The 24,683-nt window shown below is 43.9% G+C and overlaps 1 protein-coding gene across 1 annotated transcript in view; it reads left to right on the top strand.

Moving 5' to 3' along the window:
- Positions 1–24,683, top strand: part of tm9sf3 (transmembrane 9 superfamily member 3) — a 134,806-nt gene that overhangs the window by 15,906 nt on the left and 94,217 nt on the right. The window contains exon 2 of the mRNA XM_078530542.1: positions 21,225–21,420. Within this exon, the coding sequence (XP_078386668.1) occupies positions 21,225–21,420 (196 nt within the window). The remainder of the gene's footprint in view (positions 1–21,224; positions 21,421–24,683) is intronic.

Genomic DNA, 24,683 nt, shown 5'->3' with positions numbered 1-24,683 from the left:
TTTGATGCCAATTCCTCATTCTTTTTTAAGTTTAAAGGAAGATGTGCAGTTTTTATTTGCCATGGTATAGGACTGATGCTCACAGTGCAGATGCCAAAGATTGAAGAGCATAGAATCAGTAATTACAAAAAATGCAGTAATCTGGCAAGTTTGTGTTTCAAAAGGTTGAAAATTAGAGAGAGAGTGGGTAGCGAAGAAGTTGAGGAGTTCCACAGTTTTAAGGTCCTCAGACATAAGGAGTTTGAGTTGAATATAGCAAGTCTCCATCTGGACCCAGTGATAATGTAAGACTGCGACAGATAGAATCATTGAATAACAAATAGTATTGTTAAACTCAGCAAAATGTGAAGGATTAATTATGTCCGTTAGCAATTGTTGTGGAACAGTCTGTAGTGTTCAGTTCTGGCTTTCATTTTATTCATGCAAGGTATCAATCATGTTGCATTGTCCATTGTACTGTACCAAATATGCAGCTTGTTTACTTGTGGAAAACTCATTTCTTTATGTAAATCTGTTCTTTTTCATCTGAGATTTTTCGTCTGAGAAGTATTGTAATTTGTAATTGTTGTTTTCCAGTTTATTGGATACTCTGAATCCTCAGGTTCAAACTCCCTGCCAAGCTCAAAGTTGCCCACCTTGCATGCATGCGTGCAAACACTCTAGGAACAAGTTATATTGAAGTCAGATTCGTAGCAACTGACTTGAGTTAGATCACATTGTATTCTGATCAAAGATATTAGAGTTCTTTGAGGATGTAACAAGCAGGGTGAATAAAGGTATAGATGTAATGCATTCGGGTTTTCAAAAGGCATTAAATAAGGTGCCACATAAAAAGTTACTGCACGAGGCAAGAGCTCATGGTGTTGGGGGTGATATATTAGCATGGGTAGAGGATTGGCTAACTAACAGGAAACAGTCGAGATAAGTGGATCATTTTCAGGATGGCAAACTGTAGCGAGTGGAGTGTCACTGGGCTCACAGCTGGGGCCTCAGCTCTTTACAATCTTTATTAATGACATGGATGAAAGGACCGACTGTATTGGCAAGATTTGCAGATGATACACAGGTAGGCAAGCAAGTTGTGAGGAGGACACAGAGTCTGTAAAGGGATACAGATAGGTTAAATGACTGGGCAAAAAATTGGCAGATAGAGTATAATGTGGGAAAATGTGAGATTGTCCACTTTGGCAGGAAGAACAGAAAAACAGTATGTTATTTACATGGAGCGAGACTGCAGAATGCTGCGGTAAAGAGAGATCTGGTGTTCATGTACATGAATCACAATGAATTAATGCAGGTTAAGCAGGTAATCAGGAAGGCAAATGGAATGTTTGCCTTTATTGCAAAGGGGCTGGAGTATAAAGGTCGGGAAGTCTTGCTACAACTACACAGGGCATTGGTGAGACTGCATTTGGGACACTGTGCAAAACTTTGGTCTCCTTGAGGAAGAATATACTTGCATTGGAAGCTGATTAGAGAAGGTTCATTTGGCTGATTCCTGGGATGAAGCGGTTGCCTTGTGAGGAAAGATTGGGCTATACTCATGGGAGTTTAGAAGAATGAAAGGTGATCTTATTGAAACATAAGATTCTGAGGGGGCTTGACAGGGTAGCTGCTGAGAGATGTTTCCCCTCTGGGAGGGGTGGGGGGTGGGGGGGAGGTAATCAAGAACTATGGGGCATAGTTTCAAAATAAGAGTTCTCCCATTTGAGACAGATGAGGAGGAATTCCTTCTTTGGTGGTAGGTCGTCTTTGGAATTCTCTTCCTCCCCCCAGAGCTGTGGAGGCTGGGCCATTGAATATATTCAAGGCTGAGATAGACAGATTTTTGATCTACAAGGGTGTTGAGACTTTTTTGGGTGGGGGGTTGCTCAAGTAGGAAAGTGGAGTTAAGACCAGAATCATTTCAGCCATGATCTTATTGAATATTGAATGGCAGAGCAGGTTCGAGGAGCTAAATGGTCTACTTGTATTTCCTATGATCTTATCTTAAAAACATGTAGTGGTGAGGCAGTGGCATAGTGGTATTGTCACTGGACCAGTAATCCAGAGACCCAGGGTAATGCTCTGGGACCTGGGTTCAAATCCCACCACGGCAGATGGCAGAATTTGAATTCAATAAAGATCTGAAATTAAAAATCTGATAATGACCATGAAACCATTGTCGATTGCTGTAAATACCCACCTGGTTTACTAATGTCCTTTAGTGAAGGAAATCTGTCCTTACCTGGTCTGGCCTACATGTGACTCCAGACCCACAGCAACGTGGTTGACTCCTAAGTACCCTCTGCCCTAGCCGGGGGTACATCCCATGAATGAATTAAAAAAATTGAGCTCTGCTCACTAGCTTACTATTTGTAGGAATAAGGGCTCTGTTCTAACTTAAAATAACTGTGACCAGGGTTTGCCCATTGTTTCAAAATGGTAAATTTACTGAAAAATGATTGACACAGGGTAAACACGTATGTTCTTTCCCCATACTGAAGGATGCAGGATCGCTGATGGAATTTTTGTAACACTTACAACTTTACAAGATTCACATTACCTTTCTTCCTCCCTAAAATCTCCCTTCCTGACTCTTTTTTGTCAGCATAGTAGACTTGGCAGTATTTCCTCTTCCTCAAAAGTTTCCTAACACCTGCCGCCCCCCTGGACTTTTTCTCATTCTCACCTTTCGTTCTTAGTGTTGTGGAGGCACAGGAGCGTTGTGAAAGCTGCAGATGTATCCATCTAAGCATTTGTTCAGTTGCATGCCCTCCAGTAGCATCTGCAGTGTGAATTTGAAGCTCATTTTGTAAAAAGGCTGTTTTTTGATTTGTAGCCTCATAAATAAGCCTGTAAGGATAAAAAAAATCTTTACTATGCACTTGTTTAATGTGTTTTTGGCGAAAGCTAAGATGTATATAAAACTTAAATTTATTCTTTATTTTTTTCTCTTCTATCGTTACCAAATATATCAGCAACAACACTTGGTACATTTGAATAGAATTTGATGATGAAATAATTTAAATTAAGGATTAATTCCAAATCTGAATAATGGTCCAGGCCTTCCATGGGTTTCATTTAAATAAACAATCATTGATTTTGGAATTCTCAGATTAAACAAGTAAGTTAGTTAATTTTGGTAGGGCGAAAGGGGACCTATTCGAGGTTGTTTGGTTTTAAAATGGTGGAACCGACATTGGGGTATGTTGTAAATACAGGAAGGATCTACAGAATAAAACAAATTGGTGGTGATGGCGGTCCCTCGAGGGTCGTGAGCTTCTGCCACAGTTCTTCATGTGAATGAACAGGCTGATTCTCAATCCACAGATCTTTCAGCACACGGGGCAGTAGGTCCCATGAGGTAGTGGGGTTCAGAGTGCAGGATTTGCTTTACCTGTCGCCGCTCTGCCTCACCATCAAGACGCTGTGACTTAGTATGATGCAGCTTGATGGACAAGATGTGGCCATTTTGAACAATTTGGTAGTGAGCTCCTCCCAGTCATTAATGTCAATGCCAAGCTTTCTGGTAAGCTTCAGTGTGTCTTGGAGGCGTTTTCTTTGTCCTCTTCTAGAACTGTGGCTGTTCGAGAGTTGGGAAAACAGGGCCTGACAGGGTAGACGTTTTCCAGCCATCTGGACACAGTTTCCAGTCCATCGAAGTTGATTTTATAGGAGTTTTGCCTGAATGCTTGTGGAGCTGGCTTCAATAAGGTTTGTAGCATTTGTTCGACGGTCCTCCCATTTACAGAGGGTGTGGCGGAGGCATTGCTGATGGAATTTCTCTAGTGCTGCTGTGTCTCCCTGATCCAGGTCTCAATGCAGTACAGATTGAGTGATGACAGCGGTTGTTCCTAAGCTACATGGGTCGGTGGTTGCATGGCAATCAGAAATGTACCGTGCATAAGCAGTGTTGCATTTAAAATGTACCTGGGCATGGCTGCACAGCAATCTTAAAGGAACCATGCATTGCAACAAATGGGCTGTGCACAGGAAGGGGACATTAGAGGGAGCATTGACAACAACTGTTCTATACACTAGGACTTTTGTTGACTTGCAGAGGTCTTTGTTGTCAAACAATTGCTGCTGTAGTTTGTAGAAGGCTGAGCTGGCGCAGCTGATCCGGCGTTGGATCTCCTCGTCAATGGTGCCCTTTTGAGAGAGGTGGCTACCAAGGTATGGGAAGTGTTCAACGTATTCTAGCGTCTCTCCTTCAACATATATGGAAGGTGGAATATTTTATAGGAGTTTTGCCTGAATGCTTGTGGAGCTGGCTTCAAGAAGGACTCTAGCATTTGGTGTGGCTTTACATGAGTTTTGTTTTGGCCATATTCAAGTACAGGCCAAATTTCTTGTATGCAAAATTGAAGACATCAAGAGTGACTTGAAAATCTAGTGCAGAGTGGGCAATGACCTGCAGTCATCCACAAACTATAGATCATGTGTGTCTTTGATAGTTTAGTTTTGGCACAGAGGTGACTGAGGTTAAAGAGTTTTCCATCTAGACGGTATTTAATACTGATACGAGAGAGCAGTTGATCTTTCAGGTGAATAGCCACTGTCAGGTAGATTGTAAATAGTATAGGGGCTATCGCTCAGCCTTGCTTGACCCCGGTCTGTATTTTGAAGGCGTCTGTTTCAGATCTCCCACTCTAGGCAGCTGCAGCCATATCATCATGAAGCAGTTACAGGATTGTGATGTAGTTTGTTGGATGTCCAAATCCTGAAGCACAATCCACAGAGCCTGGTGATCTACTGAGTCAAATGCTTTGGACAAGTCGATGAATACAATGAAGAGTTCCTGGTGGGGTCGCGACATTTTTCTTGGATTTGCCTGGTAACGAAGGCCATGTCAGAGGTTCCTCTGTAAGATCTAAAGCCGCACTATGTCCCTGGGTGATTTCCTCAGCCACAGGAAGTAAGTGATTCAGGGGAATGTGTCAGAATTTTCCCTGCTCTGGATGAGAGGGAAATACCTCGATAGTTTCCTCAGCATGATTTATCTCCCTTCTTGAAGATAGTTACAGTTGTCACATTCCTGAAGTTGATGTGGAGCGGGGAGTTTTTTTTCATTCCAAATCCATTGGATGAGTACATGGAGTTTTAATTTAAGTAGAAGTCCGGCAGCTTTGAAGAGCTCAGCTGGAAAACCATTAGGGCCGCAGGCTTTGTTGTTTGTCATCTGTTTGATTGCTTGTTGCAGCTCTCCCATCGATGGTGGTTCACCCGTGGATTCTAACCCAGGGAACTGAGGGATAACCTGGAGAGCATCAGCTGCCCCTGTGGATTTACAATTGAGAAGTTGTTCAGAATGTTCTTTCCAGCATTGATGGCTGGCATTGAGAAGAGAAACACCATCCTGAGAGTGAAGGAAATTTTGTCCATCTGACCTTGGTCTGTCGATGACCCTGCTGGTTTCAGAAAGCTTCACACCATGATTTCAGCATACTATTGGATCTCTCGGACTTTCTCTTCCACCTCATTTCCTTTAGCTTCCTGGTTTGTCTTTGGGCGTTATCCTGGAGCTGTTGGAATGCTTCCTCCTTGACTTGAGACCTTGGGTTGTTCTGCCAGGCAACTAAGGCTGCTCGTTTTTGTTGCAGGAGTTCTCGTATTTGAGCATCATTTTCGTCGAACCAGTCCCGGTGACGGCGATGCCCAAACCCAATTGTTTGGGTAAAGGAGCCTAGTACAGCTGAGTTTATTTGATCCTACAGTTCAGGAATTCAGTTGGCTGTGTGAAGGTTTTTCAGATTGGTCATGGGCTGCACTCAGAATTCCTCTTTTTGGTCGGGCTGTTTTAGGTGCTTCAGGCTGTTTGATGATCTTCCTGTTGGAATTTTGCGCCTTGCAGTGGCTTGGTTGCTAGGTAGATGTTCATCACCGATCAAACAAACTTTGATCTGTCCAGCAGCCATCAGCCCTCCCGAATGGATTAAGTGAGACAAACACCACTTGGACCTTTGGCTCGAACAATGACATAATCCAGGATGTGTCACAATCTAGGATGCCCCCATTTGGTTTTATATTTGTCCTCTTGGCAGAAGAGGCTGTTTGTTGTAATGAGGCCATGCCGAGTGCACTTGGTCAGCAGGAGGACATCACATTCGTTCGTTTTTCCCTGCCCCGTTTTCCCCAAAGGTTCCACTCCAGACATTGAGTCACAGCCAACCCTGGGATTGAAGTTCCCCAGAAGGATGATCTTTTCTTCTTTTGGGGTGGCAGTGAGGAGCTCACTAAGATCCAAATAGAAATTTTCATTAACATCTTCATCGCAATCGAGGGCCAGGGCATAACCATATTGGTTACGGCTGAGCTGTAGGCGAAGTGTCATGAGTCTTTCGTTTTCACAACTGGGGAGTTCAAGCAGTGCATCCAAGATCCTATCCTGGATGGCAGAACTAAATCCATGGACGCGAGGATCACTGTTAGCTTTCCTTTCCAGTAGATGTCGTCTCGCCCTGCTTGTTCCTCAGCTGACCCTCCCCAGGAAGATGGGTCTCACTGAGGACGGTGATGTCAATTTGGAGTCTCGATAGGTCGTGCGATACGATTGCAAACAAATATAAAACATGTAAGGATAGCAAAAAAGTTAGGATGGCTCAAAGGGGAGTATCAAAAAACTAACAGCCAAAATAAAGGGATTTTTAAAACTCTAAGTTATTTCGATTATCAGATGAATTGGTGCAATTATGGTGTGAAATCCTCAAGTTGGTGACTGGGCAAAATAATTCAATCAGCACTGCAGGCACATTGCAAACTTTAAGATAAAAGCAAAATACTGCAGATGCTGGAAATCCGAAATAAAAACAGAAAATGCTGGAAAAACTCAGCAGGTTTGACAGCATCTGTGGAGAGAGAAATACAGTTAAAGTTTTGAGTCCGTATAACTCTTCAGAGCTCAGAACGGGGAGACCATTTGGCCCATCGAGTCCGTACAGGCTCTCTGCAATTAAGCTGGTTCCATTCCCTTTAACCTTGCAGATTTTAATTTTCAAATGCTTATCCAATTTGCTTTTGAAAATCACAATGGAATCTTTAAGACTTGTTTACTTGTGTTTATTTAAACTTGCGATTTCTCAGCACCTGTTATAGAGTACAAGACCTGCCCCAAGCTAATTGCATTTGCAAAACATACATCGAGGGCCTTCTGTAGTTCATTTCAAATGAGTACTCACTGGCAGTGTATACAGTCAAGCAAAGAGTTGAAACAGAGGACCAGTTATAGATCATGGTTTCAGAGCAGGAGGCCATTTGGCCCATCGAGTCAGTACAGGCTCTCTGCAAGAACAATTCAGCTGGTGACAATCCCTGCGTTTTCCCTTCAATCCTGCAGATTTTAATTTTCACATGTTTATCCAATTTGCTTTTGAAAATCACAATGGAATCTTCCTCCACCATTCAGGCAGAATGTTCCAGGTCCGAACCACTCGCTGCATTAAAAAATGTTTTCTCCTGCCGTCTCTGGTTCTTTTGCCATTTACCTTAAATTGGTGTGCCAGAGCAATTTTACCTCTTACCAAACTCCCTCATGATTCAACCCCCTTGTCACATTTCCCCCTGATGTTTTCTCTGAGGAGATCACTCCTGGCTCCTCCAATCTATTTGTGCAGTTGAAGTATCTTATTCCTGGAAACATTCTTGTAAATCTTTTCAACACCCTCTTCAATGCCTTCACTTCTTTCATAATATTGTGCCCAGAATTGAACACAACACTCCAACTGAGGACAAACCAGGGTTTTATAAAGGTTCATCTTAACTTACTTCCTTTTGTACTCTATGCCTCCATTTATAAAGCCCAGAATCCCATATGCCTTAAACTCCTTTCTCAGCCTGCTCTGCCAGCTTCAGTGATTTGTGCACATATAGCCCTGCACCTCCTTTAGAATTATATCCTTTTTTTTATATTTCCTCTCTTTTTACTTCCTACCAAAATGTATCACTTTGCACTTCTATGCATTAAATTTTATCTGACACTTTTCCACCAGCCTATCTGTGTCCTTTTGAAGTTTAGCACCATACTCCTCAGAGTTCACAGTACTTCCAAGTTTCGTATTATCCACAGATTTTGAAATTGTACTCTGTATAACCAAGTTTAATATAGGTTAAGAAAAGCAGTGGTCCTAATACTGACCCCTTGGGAACCCCATTATATATCTTCCTGAGTCTGAAAAACAGCTGTTTGCCATTACTGTGGTGCATTCTCCATGGCAACATTTCTACCAGAGTCCGCTTGCCAATCAATCAGCACCCTCTTCTCATACAGTATAAAGTTGTTTCTTCCCCTGACATTGGTATTCTTGCAATTGTCCTGATGAGTGCAAGACAAAAAGCTTCAACAAAATATATTTTTTCAGCAATACCCGAATTACTCTGTTTCCTGTCATTCAGCCAACTTCATATACATGTTAAAAACAGAATTACCTGGAAAAACTCAGCAAGTCTGGCAGCTGAGTTTTTCCAGGTAATTCTGTTTTTATTTTGTTTTGGATTTCCAGCATCCGCAGTAGCTTTTAGCTTTTTGTTTTTATTCATATACATGTTGTCACTTTACTTTGTTCCCTGGTTTCAAGTTTGCTCACAAGCCTGTAATGTGGCACTTTATCAAGTGCCTTTTGGAAGTTCATGTCAACCACACCAACCCCATTACCCTCATCAACCATCTTGTTACCTCATAGAAAAACTCAGTCAAATTATTTAAATGCAATTTGTCCTTAACAAATCCGTGCTGGTCTTCCTAAATAAATCTACGTTTATCCAAGTGATTGCTAATTTTTTCCCCGAGTTATAACTTCTATAAGCTTTCCCAGCACTGAGGTTAAACTTAATGACTTGTAGTTGCTGGTTTATCCTTGCACTCTTTTTTGAACAAGGGTATAAATTTGAAATTTTCAGCCCTCTGGCATGTCCAAGGAGGGCTCGAAGATGGCAGCCAGTACCTCCGCAGTTTCCATCCTCACTTCCCTCAGTATCCTCAGATGCATCTTGATGACCTTTCAACTTTTAAGACAAAAACAGAATTACCTGGAAAAATTCAGCAGGTCTGGCAGCATCGGCAGAGAAGAAATCAGTTAACGTTTCGAGCCTTCATGGCCCTTCTGCAGAACTGAAGCATAGTTAGAAGAAGGGAGAAATATAAATTGGTTTAAGGTGGGTGGGGGGGGTGGGGGGGAGAGACACATTGAGGGTGTGGTGATTGTGGAGATGAGCAGATAATCAAAAGATGTCACAGACAAAAGGGTCAAAGAGGTGTCGAAGGTGGTGACATTTGTCTGAGAAAAGTGCTAATTAAGAATGGAAGACAGGATATTCAAAGTACAGCTCTAGTGGGGGTGGGGTGGAAAGACTAACAAGGTTTTAGTTTAGATTTAAAAATAATGGAAATAGGTGGGGAAAGAAGAATCAATATAAATTATTGAAAAAAAAGTGGGGGGGGGGGGGGGGGAGAAACGGGGTGGGGATGGGGGGAGGGGGAGTTTAAGATCTAAGGTTGTTGAATTCAATGTTCAGCCCAGAAGGCTGTAAAGTGCCTAGTCGGAAGATGAGGTGCTGTTCCTCCAGTTTGCGTTGGGCTTCACTGGAACAATGCAGCAAGCCAAGGACAGACATGTGGGCAAGAGAACAGGGTGGAGTGTTAAAATGGCAAGCGACAGGGAGGTTTGGGTCTTTCTTGCGGACAGACCGCAGGTGTTCCGCAAAACGGTCGCCCAGTTTGCGTTTGGTCTCTCCAATGTAGAGGAGACCGCATTGGGAGCAACGAATGCAGTAGACTAAGTTAGGGGAAATGCAAGTGAAATGCTGCTTCACTTGAAAGGACTGTTTGGGCCCTTGGACGGTGAGGAGAGAGGAAGTGAAGGGGCAGGTGTTGCATCTTCTGCGTGGGCATGGGGAGGTGCCATAGGTGGGGGTTGAGGAGTAGGGGGTGATGGAGGAGTGGACCAGGGTGTCCCGGAGGGAACGACCCCTACGGAATGCCGTCAGGGGGGGTGAAGGGAAGATGTGTTTGGTGGTGGCATCATGCTGGAGTTGGCGGAAATGGCGGAGGATGATCCTTTGAATGCGGAGGCTGGTGGGGTGATAAGTGAGGACAAGGGGGACCCTATCATGTTTCTGGGAAGGAGGAGAAGGCGTGAGGGAGGATGCGCGGGATATGGGCCGGACATGGTTGAGGGCCCTGTCAACGACCGTGGATGGAAAACCTCGGTTAAGGAAGAAGGAGGACATGTCAGAGGAGCTGTTTTTGAAGGTGGCGTCATCAGAACAGATGCGACGGAGGCGAAGGAACTGAGAGAATGGGATGGAGTCTTTACAAGAAGCGGGGTGTGAGGAGCTGTAGTCGAGGTAGCTGTGGGAGTCGGTAGGCTTGTAATCGATATTGGTGGACAGTCTATCATCAGAAATTGAGACAGAGAGGTCAAGGAAGGGAAGAGAAGTGTCAGAGAAGGACCATGTGAAGATGATGGAGGGGTGGAGGTTGGAAGAAAAATTAATAAATTTTTCCAGGTCCCGACGAGAGCATGAAGCAGCACCGAAGTAATCATCGATGTACCGGAGAAAGAGTTGTGGGAGGGGGCCGGAGTAGGACTGGAACAAGGAATGTTCCACATACCCCATAAAGAGACAGGCATAGCTGGGGCCCAGGAAGAAGCTAAGGGCCCTCAGACCATCCTGAGCTTAGCCCTTAGCTTCTTCCTTGAACAGAGGCCCCAACAATCCCCATCCACCACTACTCTCCTCCGTCTGGCTGAACTTGTTCTCACACTGAACAATTTCTCCTTTAACTCCTCTCACTTCCTCCAAATAAAAGGTGTGGCTATGGGTACCCGCATGGGCCCCAGCTATGCCTGTCTCTTTATGGGGTATGTGGAACATTCCTTGTTCCAGTCCTACTCCTGCTCATCTCCACAATCACCACACCCTCAATGTGTCTCTCCCCCCCGACCCACCTTAAACCAATTTATATTTCTCCCTTCTTCTAACTATGCTTCAGTTCTGCCGAAGGGCCATGAAGGCTCGAAACGTTAACTGATTTCTTCTCCGCCGATGCTGCCAGACCTGCTGAGTTTTTCCAGGTAATTCTGTTTTTGTTTTGGATTTCCAGCATCCGCAGTAGCTTTTAGCTTTTTGTTTTCAACTTTTAAGTCTAGCCAACCTTTCTAATACCTCTATCAATTTTTAGCCTATTCAGTGTCGCGTCTACCTCCTCTTTCACTACAACTTTATCAGCATCCCCCTTGGTAAAGACAGCTACCAAGTTTACATTTAATACCTCAGCTATGCCCTTCGTGCATAAGTTCCAAGTCGGGATGGTGTGTGACTTGGAGGGAAACTTGCAGGTGGTGGTGTTCCCATGCATCTGCTGCCCTTGTCCATCTAGGTGGCAGAGGTCACAGGTTTGGAACATGCTGTCAAAGGAGCCTTGGTGAGTTCCTGCATTATATCTTGTAGATGGTACACACTGCTGCCACTGTGCTTTGGTGGTGGAGGGAGTGGATGTCAACGATGGTGGATCGGGGGCTAATCAAGCGGGCTTTGTCCTGGATGGTGTCAAGTTTCATGAATATTGTTGGAGCTGCATTCATCCAGGCAAATGGAGAGTATTTCATCACACTCCTGACTTGTGCCTTGTAGATGGTGGACAAGCTTTGGGGAGCCAGGAGATGAGTTACTATCTGCAAAATTCCCAGCTCCTGAACTCCTCTTGTAGCCAAGGTATTTAAATAGCTAGTCCAATACAGCTTCTGGTCAATGGTAACCCCCCCGCAAGGTGTTGGTAGTTGGGATTCAGTGATAGTAATGCCATGGAATGTTATGGGGAGAAGGTTGGAATTCCTCTTGTTGAAGATGGTTATTGCCTGGCACTTGTGTGGCGTGAATGTTACTTGCCACTTGTTAGTCCATGCCTGGATATTGTCTTGGTCTTGCTGCATTTGGGCATGGTATCTGAAAGTCCTGAATGGTGCTGAACATTGTGCAATCATCAGTGGACATCCACACATCTGACCTTATGATGGAGAGAAGGTCATTGATGAAGCAGCTGAAGATGGTTGGGCCTAGGTCACTACCCTGAAGAACTCCTGCAGTGATGTCCTGGAGCTGAGATGACTGACCTCCAACAACCACAACCGTCTTCCTTTGCGCTAGGTATGAGAGTTTTCCCCCGATTCCTATTGACTCCAGTTTTGTTAGGGCTCCTTGATGACACACTCGGCTAAATGCTGCCTTTATGTTAAGGGCAGTCACTCGCCTCCCTTTTTAAATTCAGCTCTTTTGCCCATGTTTGGACCAAGCCTGTTAAGAGGTCAGGAGCTGAGTGGCCCTAGTGGAACCCAAACTGAGTGTCAGTGAGCAGGTTATTGTTGAGTAAATGCCGCTTGAAAGCACTGTCAACGACCCCTTCCATCACTTTACTGATGATTGAGAGTAGACAAATGGGGCAGTAATTGGCTGTGTTGGATTTGTCCTGCATTTTGTGTACAGGACACCCCTTGGCAATATTCCACATTGCCGCATAGATACCAGTATTGTAGCTGTACTGGAGCAGCTTGGCTATGGGCATGGCTAGTTTTGGAGCATAAGTCTTCAGCACTATGGCCGGAATAATATCCGGGCCCATAGCCTTTGCAGTATTGAGTGCCTTCAGTTTCTTGATATCACCTGGAGTGAATTGAATTGACTGAAGACTGGCATTTGTGATGCTGGGGACTGCCGCAGGAGACTGAGATGGATCATCCACTCCGCACGCCTGGCTGAAGCCTTATCTTTTGCAGTGATGTGCTGGGCTCCCCCATCATTGAGGATGGGGATATTTGTGGGGCTGCCTCCTCCAGTAAGTTGTTTAATTGTCCACCACCATTCATTACTGGATGTGACAGGACTGCAGAGCTTAGGTCTGATCCGTTGATTGTGGGATTGCTTAACTCACATACTGCTTCCACTGTTTGGCACGCAAGTTGTCCCATGTTCTAGTTTCACCAGGTTGGCACCTCATTTTTAGGTGTGCATGGTGTTGCTCTTGGCATGTCCTCCTATGCTCTTCATTAAACCAGGGTTGATCCCTTGACTTGATGGTAATTGTAGAGTGAGGAATATGCCAGGCCGTGAGGTTACAGATTGTGGCTGTATAAAATGCTGCTGCTGATGGCCCACAGCGCCTCATGGGTGCCCAGTTTTGACTTTCTAGATCTGTTTGAAATCTAGCCCATTTAACACAAAGAACAAAGAAAAGTACAGCACAGGAACAGGTCCTTCGGCCCTCCAAGCCTGCGCCGATCATATTGCCCGTCAACTAAAACATTTTGCACTTCCGGGGTCCGTATCCCTCTATTCCCATCCTATTCATGTATTTGTCAAGCTGCCTCTTAAACACCACTATCGTACCTGCTTCCTCCACCTCTTCTGGCACAATTCCAGACACTCACTACCCTCTGCGTAAAAAAACTTGCCCCACACATCTCCTCTATAGTTTTCTCCTCTCACCTTAAATCTATGTCCCCTAGTAATTGACTCTTCCACCCTGGGAAAAAGCTTCTGACTATCTACTCTGTCCATGCCATTCATAATTTTGTAAACTTCTATCAAGTCACCCCTCAATCTCCGTCGCTCTAGTGAGAACAATCCGAGTTTCTCCAACCTCTCCTCATAGCTAATAACACGGTGGTATTTCCTCCATCGTAACATGAGGGTATCCTCAGTGTGAAGACCGGACTTCATCTCCACAAGGACCATGTGGTGGTCACTCCTCCAATACTGTCATCGACAGACACTCTGCAACAGATAGATTGGTGAGGATGAGGTCGAGTCGGCTTTTCCCTCACTGCCTGCTGCAGACCCAGTCTAGCAGCTAGGTCCTTTAGGACTCCACCAGCTCGGTCTGTAATGGTGCTGCCGAGCCACTCTTGTGATCACAGAATTTTTACAGTGTGGGAAGAAGCCATTTGGCCCATCAAGTCTGCATTGGCTCGCTAAACACGCAATCTACCTAATCTCTCTCCCCTGCCTTATCCCTACAACCTTGCACATTCTCTATTTTCAGATAGCAATCCAATTCCCTTTTAACATCTCGATCAAATCTGCGTCCACCACCCTCTCAGAAGTTTGTTCCAGACTCCAACCATCCTCTGGGTGAAAAATCTTTTCCTCACATCACATTTACTCCTTTTGCCCATTATTTTGAATCGGTACCCTCTAGTTCTTGATGTACTCCTGAGAGGCAACAGTTTCTCACTATTTACCCTATCCATACCCCTCAGTATCTTGAATACCTCTAACTAGTCACCTCTCAGCCTTTTCTCCAAGGAAAACAGACCCAACCTCTCCAATCTATTCTCATAGCTACGGTTGTTTATCCCTGGAATCATTCTTGTGAATCTCTGTATTCTCTCCAATGCCTTCAATGATGGACATTGAATTCCCCCACCCAGAGTGCATTCTGTGCTCTTGCACCCTCAGTGGTGTTGGGGGTGGCAGGTAAGCAGGTGTGGTTTTGGGCAGTAGGTGGTAATCAGCAGAAAGTTTCCTTCATGTGGTCCAGAGTCAATGCTGAGGACTCTCCAGGGCTCCTGACTGTATATCACTGTGCTGCCACCTCTGGTGGGTCTCTTCTGTCGTTGAGACAGGACATATCCAAGGATAGTGATGGTGGTGTCTGGGACATTGTCTGTCTGTGAGTATGACTTTGTCAGGCTGTTGCTCTCCCAGTTTTGGCACAAACCCACAGATTTTAGTAATGAGGAATTTGCAGGGTTGATGGGGCTGGGTTTGCTATTGTCGTTCCGGTGCTAAGGTTGATGCCGGGTGATCTGTCCAGTTTAATTCCTTTTTGTTGACTTTGTAGTGTTTGCTAGGCCATTTCAGGGGACATTTAAGAGTCAACCACGTTGCTGTGAGCCTGGAGTCACGTGTAGGTCAGACCAGGTGAGGATGGTAGATTTCCTTCTCTAAAGGACGTTCGTGAACCAGATGGGTTTTTACAACAATCGACAATGGTTTCATGGTCACTGTTACCGAGATTTAAATTCCACCAGCTGCCGTAGTGGGATTCAAACCCATGTCCCCAGAACATTAGCCTGGGCACTTGGATTACTAGTCCGGTGAAGTTACTACTACGCCACTGCTTCTCCCATAAACTCACTTGAGCTGAGTAATTCACTGAGGTTACAGAATAGATCTGTATCCTACAGATCAGATAATACATCAGCCTTACAAATTTTGAAATGATTTTCAATTCTCCTGATCACTCAGTGAATTTAGGCAGTTAGTTGCTGAGCATTAGGTTGGACCCATTTCAACCCCAAATCTGTCCCAAGCTGGCTGATCTTAGCCCCGACAGAGGTTGGGTGTTAGAATTGGTCAGTATCCCGGGTTGTGGTTGGCACTAACTGTGCCAACTTGTTCAAAAAAGGTTGTAAGGATAAACCTAGCAATTACAGGCCAGTCAGTTTAACTTCAGCGGTGGGCAAGATTCTAGAAACAATTATTCAGGATAGAATTAGAAGTCATATGGAAAAATATAGGTTGATAAGGAAGAGCCAGTATAGATTTCTAAAGGGGAAATCGTGTTTAACTAACTTGCTGGAGTTTATTGAAGAGGTTACAGAGAGGGTTGATGAGGGTACTGCTGTTGATGTGGTGTATATGGACTTTCAAAAGGCATTTGATACAGTGCCACACAACAGACTTGTGAGAAAAGTCATTGCTTATGAAATAAGAGACAGTAGCAACATGGATACAAAATTGGCTGAAAAATAGGAAGCAGAGAGTAATGGTTAATGGATATTTTTTGGGCTGAAGGAAGGTTTGTAGTGGAGTTCCCCAGGGGTCTATATTGGGACCCTTACTTTTCCTGATATATATTAATGATCTAGATCTTGAAGTGCAGGGGACAATTTCAAAGTTTGCGGATGATATGAAGCTTGGGAATGTTGTGAACTGCAAGGAGGACAGTGTAGAACTTCAGAAGGACATAGATAAGTTGGTGGAGTGGGCAGATAGGTGGCAGATGAAGTTCAATGCGGAGAAATGTGAGGTGATGCATTTTGGTAGGAAGAACATGGACAGACAATATAAAATAAGGGGTGAAATTTTGAAGGGTGTGCAGGAGCAAAAAGACCTGGGTGTATATGTGTATAGATCATTGAAGGTGGCAGGACAGGTGGACTAGCCATATAAATACTGTGGCTACAAGAGCGGGTCAGAGGCTAGGAATCCTGTGGCGAGTAACTCACCCCCTGACTCCCCAAAGCCTGTCCACCATCTACAAGGCACAAGTCAGGAGTGTGATGGAATACTCCCCACTTGCCTGGATGAGTACAGCTCCCACAGTACTCAAGAAGCTTGACACCATCCAGGACAAAGCAGCTCGCTTGTTTGGCACCCCTTCTACAAACATTCGCTCCCCCCTCCACCAATGCACAGTAGCAGCAGTGTGTAACACCTACAAGATGCACTGCAGGAATTCATCAAGGCTCCTTTGATAGCACTTTCTAAACCCACAACCACTACCATCTAGGAGGACAAGGGCAGCTGATAGATGGGAACACCGCCACCTGGAAGTTCCCCCACTCACCATCCTGACTTGGAAATATATCGCCACTCCTTCACTGTCACTGGGTCAAAATCCTGGAACTCCCTCCTTAACTGCACTGTGGGTGTACATGGACTGCAGTGGTTCAAGAAGGCAACTCACCACCACCTTCTCAAGGGCAACTAGGGATGGGCAATAAATGCTGGCCCAGCCAGCGAAGCCCCCATCCTGTGAATGAATAGTTATGAAAGTTAATAAAGCATATAATATCCTAGGCTTTATTAATAGGGGCATAGAGTACAAGAGCAGGGAGGTTATGCTGAATTTATATAAGACATTCATTAGACCTCAGCTGGAGTATTGTGTACAGTTCTAGATGCCACATTATAGGAAGGATATGAACACATTAGAGAGAGTGCTGAATTGGTTTACAAGAATGGTTCTGGGGTTGAGAAACTTCAGCTATGAAGATAGATTGGAGAGGTTGGGACTGTTCTCCTTGGAGAGAAGACGGCTAAGAGAAGCTTTGGTAGAGATGTTCAAAATCATGAGGTGGCTAGACAGAGTAGATAGAGAAAACAAAAATAAAAATAGCTGGAAAAACTCAGCAGGTCTGACAGCATCTGCGGAGAGGAATACAGTCAACGTTTCGAGTCCGTATGACTCTTCGTCAGAACTGAGGAAAAATGGAAATGAGGCGAAATATAAGCTGGTTGAGGGTGGTGGGACAGGTAGAGCTGGATAGAGGGCCAGTGATAGGTGGAGGCAAAGGAAAGATTGCCAAAGATGTCATAGACAAAATGACAAAGGGGTGTTGACGGTGGTGATAATAGCTAAGGAATGTGCTACTGGTGACATTAAGGGTAGAAAGCAGGATGAGCAAGGTACAGATGGCCCTTTTGGGGTGGGGGGAAGGGATTGAAATAGGCTAAAAGGTGGAGATAAAACAAAGGATGGAAATAAACTTAAATAATGGAAATGGGTGGGAAAAGTAAAATATATTTTTAAAATATATAAATTATTGGAAAAGGGGGCATCAGAAAGGGAGTGGGGATGGAGGAGAGAGTTCGTGATCTGAAGTTGTTGAACTCAATGTTAAGCCCGGAAGGCTGTAAAGTGCCTAGTCGGAAGATGAGGCGCTGTTCCTCCAGTTTGCATTGAGCTTCACTGGAACATTGCAGCAGGCCAAGGACGGACATGTGGGCATGAGAGCAGGGCGGTGTGTTGAAATGGCAAGCGACAGGGAGGTCTGGGTCATGCTTGCAGACAGACCGAAGGTGTTCCGCAAAGCCATCACTCAGTCTGTGTTTGGTCTCTCCAATGTAGAGGAGACCGCATTGGAAGCAGCGAATGCAGTAGATTAAATTGAGGGAAGTGCAAAAGGGAAAAGATGTTCTCACTTGTAAAAAGATCAGAGCGAGGGGGCACAGATGTAAAGTGATTTGCAAAATAAGCAAATGTGATGTGAGAAAGCTTTTTCTCACAGCGAGTAGTTTGGGTCTGGAATGCACTGCCTGGAAGTGTGCTGGAGGCAAGTTCAATCAAGGCATTCAAGAAGCAATTAGATGATTATTTGTATAGGAACAATGTGCAGGGGTACGGGGAAAAGGTAGGGCAATGGCACTAGGTCATAATGCTCATTTGGCGAGCTGGTGCAGACATGATGAGCTGAATGGCCTCCTGTGCCGTTAAAATTCTGTGATCCTGTAACAATAAAAATGACTAGTATTTATATAATGCCTTTAACATAATGAAATGTTCCAAGGCACTTCACAGGTGCATTATTAGACAATGTTTGACACTGAGTCACATAATGCAATATTAGGGCAAATGACCAAAAACTTGGTAAAAGAGGAATGATTTCGGAATTATTTTAAATGAGGAGCGAGAGGTGGAGAGGTAAAGATGTATAGGGAGACAACTCCAGAACTTGAGGCCTAGACAGCTGAAGGCATGGCCACCGGTGCCATAATTAAAGTTGAGAATGCTGTAGAGACCAGAGTTAGAAGAGCGCAGGTATTTCAAGATTTTGGGACTGGATGAGATTAAAGATAGGGAGGGAGGAGACTATGGAGGGCTTTGAAAACAAGGATGGGAATTTTAAAATCAAGGCATGGCTTAACCAGAAGTCAGCGAGTGCAGTGGTGATGGATAAACAGGACTTGGTGTGTGTAAGGACATGAGTGGCAGAACATTGAATGACTAGATTTGTGGAGAGTAGAATGTGGGAGACCAGCTAGGAGTTTGTTGAAATAACCATGACTAGAGCTAGCAAACACATGGGTGAGGGTTTCAGCAGCAGTTAAGCTAAGGAAGAGGTGGAGTCGAGCAATGTTGTGGAGGTAATAAAAGGCGATCTTAGTTGAAAGCTCATCTCTGGGTCAAATGTGACATCAAGATTGCAAACAAACGACTTAATTTCAGACTGTTACCTGGGTGATGGTGGGGGGTTTGCGGGGAGATGGACCTGGTAGCAAGGGAACTTTTTCTTTTGTAGCAGAAACTTGGAGTAAATGACTTTGATTTCACAATATTTCATTGGAGGAAATTTTTGTTCATGCAATACTGGGTGTGGGATAAGCAATCTGATAATTTAACAACCGTGGAGGAGCCAAAAGAGGTGGTGCTGAGGTACAGCTGGGTGGTGTCAGCATACATGTGAAAGCTGATGCGGTGTTTTTGATGATGTCACCGAGGAGCAGCATGTAGATGAGAAATAGGATGGAATTTGAGATGAAATGTTGTGGGCACTGGAGATAATGGTGCAGGAGCGGGAAGAGAAGCCATTGCAATCATACCTGGCTACGATTAGGTAAGAATTGAACCAGGCAAGAGCATCTCCACCTAGATGAATGACAGTGGAGCGGCATTGGAGGAGGATGGTGTGGTCAGCCATATCAAAGCCTGCAGCCGAGTGGAAAAGCACACGGAGCTCAAGCTTACCTTAGTCCTATCCGATTGGAGGGATTCAAAGATTCAAAGATGAAATTCCGGGAAGAATGGACATGGATTGGGAGGAAACATGCACAAAGACTTGGAGAGGAAAGGAAGATTGGAGATGGGGCCATAGTTTGCAAGGCTGGTGGGGGTCAAGTGATGGTTTTTGAGGAAATGGCAAGGTTGAGGCTATTGCGATGATTTTGGGTTAAGAAGATTACAGGAGGATAAGAGTGTAGTGAAATCAGAAGAGAGAACATGATGAGTTGAGATGGAGGTTGAAATCACCTGTGGATGAAAAGTTGCTCAGTGCAGAGATTGAGGATGGAAAACAGTGAAGATAACTTAGGGAGAAAATTTATATGGTATTTGGCTGGGCGGTAGAGAACAAAGATTTTAAATGAGGTAAGAGGGTTGGAACAAGGGGAGATGCTCAAAGGAGGAGAAAGTGCCAGAGGAGCAGGGGGATAGACCAGGGTGTGATTTGAAGATAAAGAACCACACTATCATCATGCAAGTCTGAGTGAGCTAAGTGTTGGAAGATTTGCCCAGGCTTCATTTAGGCAGAAGTTGTCATCACTTTCCGACAGGTTTTCATCTAGACCATGATGTTGATGCAGTCATCCACAATAAGCTTGTGGATGGCAGGGGTCATGTTTACAAGGGAACGGCCATTCTGGAGAGAGATGCAGAGTGCGATGGTGGAAACTGATTCACTGGGTCAACTGTGCAGGGAGTTGGACGGGAAGGGGATTGACAAGCTGAGCCCCCAGCAGACATGCTGGGCTGAAAGTTCGACAGTTGAGGATGTTCCTTGTAATGAGGTAGTGTCAAGTGTCTTGCTGGGCTGTTTGGAGGATCCCAACAGAAGCACAGAGGGAAAGTTAGGCTTATCAATGAGACAGTCAAGCCTGAGAGTGTGGCTGGAAAAGAGATGAATGTTGAAGAATTGAGTGTAGAGATTTAGGATGGCAGAGTATCTAAGAGTGGAGAACGATCTAGAAGAGGTAAGAAGAAAAGTTTTTAAAATTAGAAATAGGATTGACAGTCTTGGGCCTGGAGTGGCAGCCCAAAGGCATGTGCAAATTAAGTGGAACATTCAAGCAATTATTAGGAAACATGAAAATCTCCGCAAATGGGATGATATAAATATTGTGTGAGGTTGAGATCAGACATGGCCCAGTATGGTGCTGAAGTTGACATGGGTTGTATGTGGATAATGACCTCTAGGGATGGGCTACTGGCAGGTACATGAATGTGTAACTGTACCTTCAGGCTTGGCATTGAACCTTGGACTCACAGGTCAGTATGGCTTACTGATGTACTTGTTGGTATATTTTGGCATCAGAGACAATTTAATATGTTTCAATGTAAATATTGGAAGTCTGTGAATTGTAAGATTAGACCTGTATGGAATGCAAGTCCCCAAGGCTTTACTCTTGAACGCTACATTATACTTCAATTGTAAAACTAGTTACATTAACCAAAGGGTCTACATCTTGGAGCATCCCCTTTGGTTCTTTCTCTCCTCCTACTAGTAATATTGACATCCCATTTTGTAACTTCGGGTGCCCTGAGTTTTAGCTTCTTCAGTTTGGCATTGTCAGTAAGCTGTAAAGGATATTCGCTTTAAAGTAATTATATTTACCTGACCTCTGGAGCAATGCCTTACTCAAAATGTCCACTTAGTAATTTCAAGTTCATTGAAGATGAGAAGCTATTTGTTAGATTAGTCTACAGTATAGCTGAACTGCTAATAATTTGATTTTATTCTTTCCAGTATGCAGATAAAGAGGAAGTTGTCTTATGGATGAACACTGTTGGACCCTACCATAATCGACAAGAAACATACAAGTACTTTTCCCTACCCTTTTGTGCAGGGAAAAAAAAGACTATCAACCATTACCATGAAACATTAGGAGAAGCCCTTCAAGGAGTAGAGTTGGAGTTCAGTGGTCTTGATATTAAATTTAAAGGTAGGAATATTGATTCACTTTGTTTTATAACGCATGACGGTAAGATATTGTACTCACTATGCTTATTGCAATACATGACGTTAAACAGGAAGTTTGGGTGCAGATATACAGGCCCTGATATTTACAGGGAGGCGGGGAGGGTATGGGTGAGACTGAAAAGGGCCAAGGAACCCAGGGATGTGGAGGACGCGTTCACATCTTGTAACTTCAACTCCCGCCTGGCAGATGGCCAAATGGGCAGCCTGGCTGGTGAATCGAGGGAACCCAGCAACAGACGGCCGCAGAGATGGGGGAGCCCTGGCTATGGCCCCCAGCAATCAGGAGCAATCAAAAATTCAATCTTTTCAAATCTAATTTAGAATGGTATATTTGAATCTCAAACAACTTTAGAAATCATTGTGAGGATAATTCCACAGGTGGACCACTGAGATGTTTTTCAAATAGCGAGTGTGCAAAGCTGTGAAATGTGCGGGGTGTGCAATATTGGGAGCCATATTTATGGGGACATTGTTTTGGGATCTTAGTTTTACAAATGTACTGTGCAAAATCAGTGCAGTGTTTCATAACTTTTGAACCTTTAGACATGTGACATTTTAAGAATTAGAATGTTATCCAGCCCATGTCACTAAGTTTTCATTATTGATTCCTTGTCTTTTCCCATATCCCCCAATAGCCTTACTTGTGCAGTAAGTAGTTACTTCCTTTTTAAACACCTCAGTTGCTTTTCTAGGGTGGAGAGTTCGGTATTCTCGCAAACTTTTGTGAAGAATTGCCTGAGCTACCTTCTAACTGTCGTAATTTAAATTTTATGTTCGCTTCTCCATAACCCATTAATTATAAATAAATGTTTTCATATACTCTCCCTTTGCATTTTTTGTATCTTTTTATTACAGCCCTCATTCTTGTTCATGTTCTTTGACCTTGTGTCTGCTGTTGCTTTGTGTTCAATATGCGCCCGAACCATTCTTTAGCACCATAGTTGCATTACCCCAGAATTATCTTCTTTGCTTTTCAGGGCTGTGCTTAATTTGTAAACCACTTGTTGAATAGATTCCACTGTAAATTTACTTAATAATTGTTTCTCCCACTCTGTATTTGTTGCTTCATTATCGATTCAAAGTAACCTCCTGAACGTTATTCCAAGTGCCACAGAGAAAAAGCATTTATATACACTGTATTTCATGAGCACTGGATGATCCAAGATGCTTTATAGCTGATGAAGCACTCCTGAAATGTAGTCACGATGGTAATGTCGGAAATGTGGTAACCAAACATCAGTATGATAATGAGCACATAATTTGCTTTTACTCTTGTTTGTGGAGATAACTCCCCTGCTCGTACTCAAAATAATGTCGTGAGATCATTTCCATCCACCTGAGAGAGCAGGTGAAACTTCAGTTTAACATTCACCCAAACTACAACGCAGTACCCCCTCAGTGCTGTATAGGAGTGCAAACCTAAACTTTTGTGGTTAACTCCCTGGAGTGGGACTTGAATCCAAAACCTTCAGATTAATCAGAAACAGAATATTTTAAGAAGCAAGTGTGCAAAGATGTGAAATGTGTGGGATAAATAAGTTGCTAATCAGTATAAAATTGAAGACTCTTAATTAATTTTTGGGATATGGCTGTTAAGCCAGGATGGTGTATGGACCTCATCTTAGGGGCCTCATTTATAAGGAAAGACTGAAGAAACTTTCAGCTGTAAAAGAAGGTGTCTGACGAACGATTATAGAAAAGGTACATCTGGAGAGCTAAACTATAAAACTGCAAGAGGAGGACAAGGATCCCAGGTTCAAACTAGTAAATGGCAAATCTAGGATAGATATCAGGAACTTTTTCTTACCACACTAAATTGAGTATGCACAGTTCTAAATTCATATTTTTTCTAAGTAAGCTGTCAGTTTAACATTGGTTTCATGCAGCATTTTATAAACCTACTGACATTATGTCCCCAAACCCAGGTCGAATTTGCAGAAGAATTTACATTCTGGTACTGCACAAATCTCCAGCTTCACTGTCCTTGGACAGCACAGAGTGGCCATTGGTTTGTGCACATGGTTCTTTGATCTGGGCTTAAGGCTCATGAGAGCAGGGAATAGATGGCTTCAAATAGAGAGTAGATTGGCGCCTAACAAGAGGGGAACCAAAGGTCCTCTATAAGCAGTACTTAAAGTGAATAGGTCATCGGCCTGGGTAGGATGCAGCATGGGTTACTGAGGGAAGTAAGGGTAGAAATTGTGTAGATGCTGGCCACAATTTTCCAATCCTCCATTGATACTAGAGTGGTGGCACAGGACTGGGGGATTGCATATGTTAAATCATTGTTCTTATTTCTCCTATTCTTTGGAGGCGATAGGACAGGTTAACAAAGCAGCTAATAAAACATTTGGAACCTCGGGCTTTATAAATAGAGGCATAGAGTACAAAAGCCAAGAAGTTATGCTGAACCTATATAAAACACGAGCTCGGCCCTAGCTGGAGTATTGTGCATAATTCAGGGCACCGCACTTGAAAGAGTACAGAAGAGATTTGCTAGAACGGTTCAAACATTCAGGATTACAGTTATGTTGGTACACAGGAGAAGCTGGGGTTAGAACAGAGAAGGCTCAGAGGGGATTTAATAGAGGTGCCTAAAATCCTGAAGGGTTTGTAAGGTAAATAGAGAAACTGTTTCTAATAGCCAAAGAATGGATAAGCAAAGGTGATTGCGAAAGGAACCTGAGGAAAACTTACATAATGACTGATTAGAATTAGAATGCACTACCTGGTAGGGTGGTGAACGCAGATTCAAAAGTACTTTTTGAGAGGGAATTTGATAAATACTTGAAGAAATCATTGTAGGAATATGGAGAAAGAGCAGGGGCTGAAGTGCTCCTCTAATGGGCTGGCGCACTCTCGATGGGGTGAATGGTGGCCTTCTGTGCTGTGTCAGACCACTTTTTTGTGCCATGGCTAAGACTACTGTTTCCACCTCTATCATCGCTTGACTTCGGTCCTGCCTCAGCTCAAGTGCGACTGAAACACTCAATCGTACTTTTGTTACTTACAGACTTGACTATTCCAAAATACTGCTGGCTAGCCTCCCACGTTCTATACACTGCCATGCCTTAATTTGCATCAAATCCTGTCATCAATCACCCCTGTGCTTGCTGACCTTCACCTGATCTAGCAACATCATGATTTTAAAATACTCATCCTTGTTTTCAGATCCCTCCCTGACTGCAAGCCTCCCTATCTCTGTAGCCTCCTCTGGCCCTACAA

The sequence above is a fragment of the Cetorhinus maximus genome, chromosome 27 (assembly GCF_964194155.1).
Source record: "Cetorhinus maximus chromosome 27, sCetMax3.hap1.1, whole genome shotgun sequence".
Taxonomy (NCBI): Eukaryota; Metazoa; Chordata; class Chondrichthyes; order Lamniformes; family Cetorhinidae; genus Cetorhinus; species Cetorhinus maximus.
Note: the sequence above shows the minus strand (reverse complement) of the source record. Positions and strands in the feature narration are given on the sequence as shown.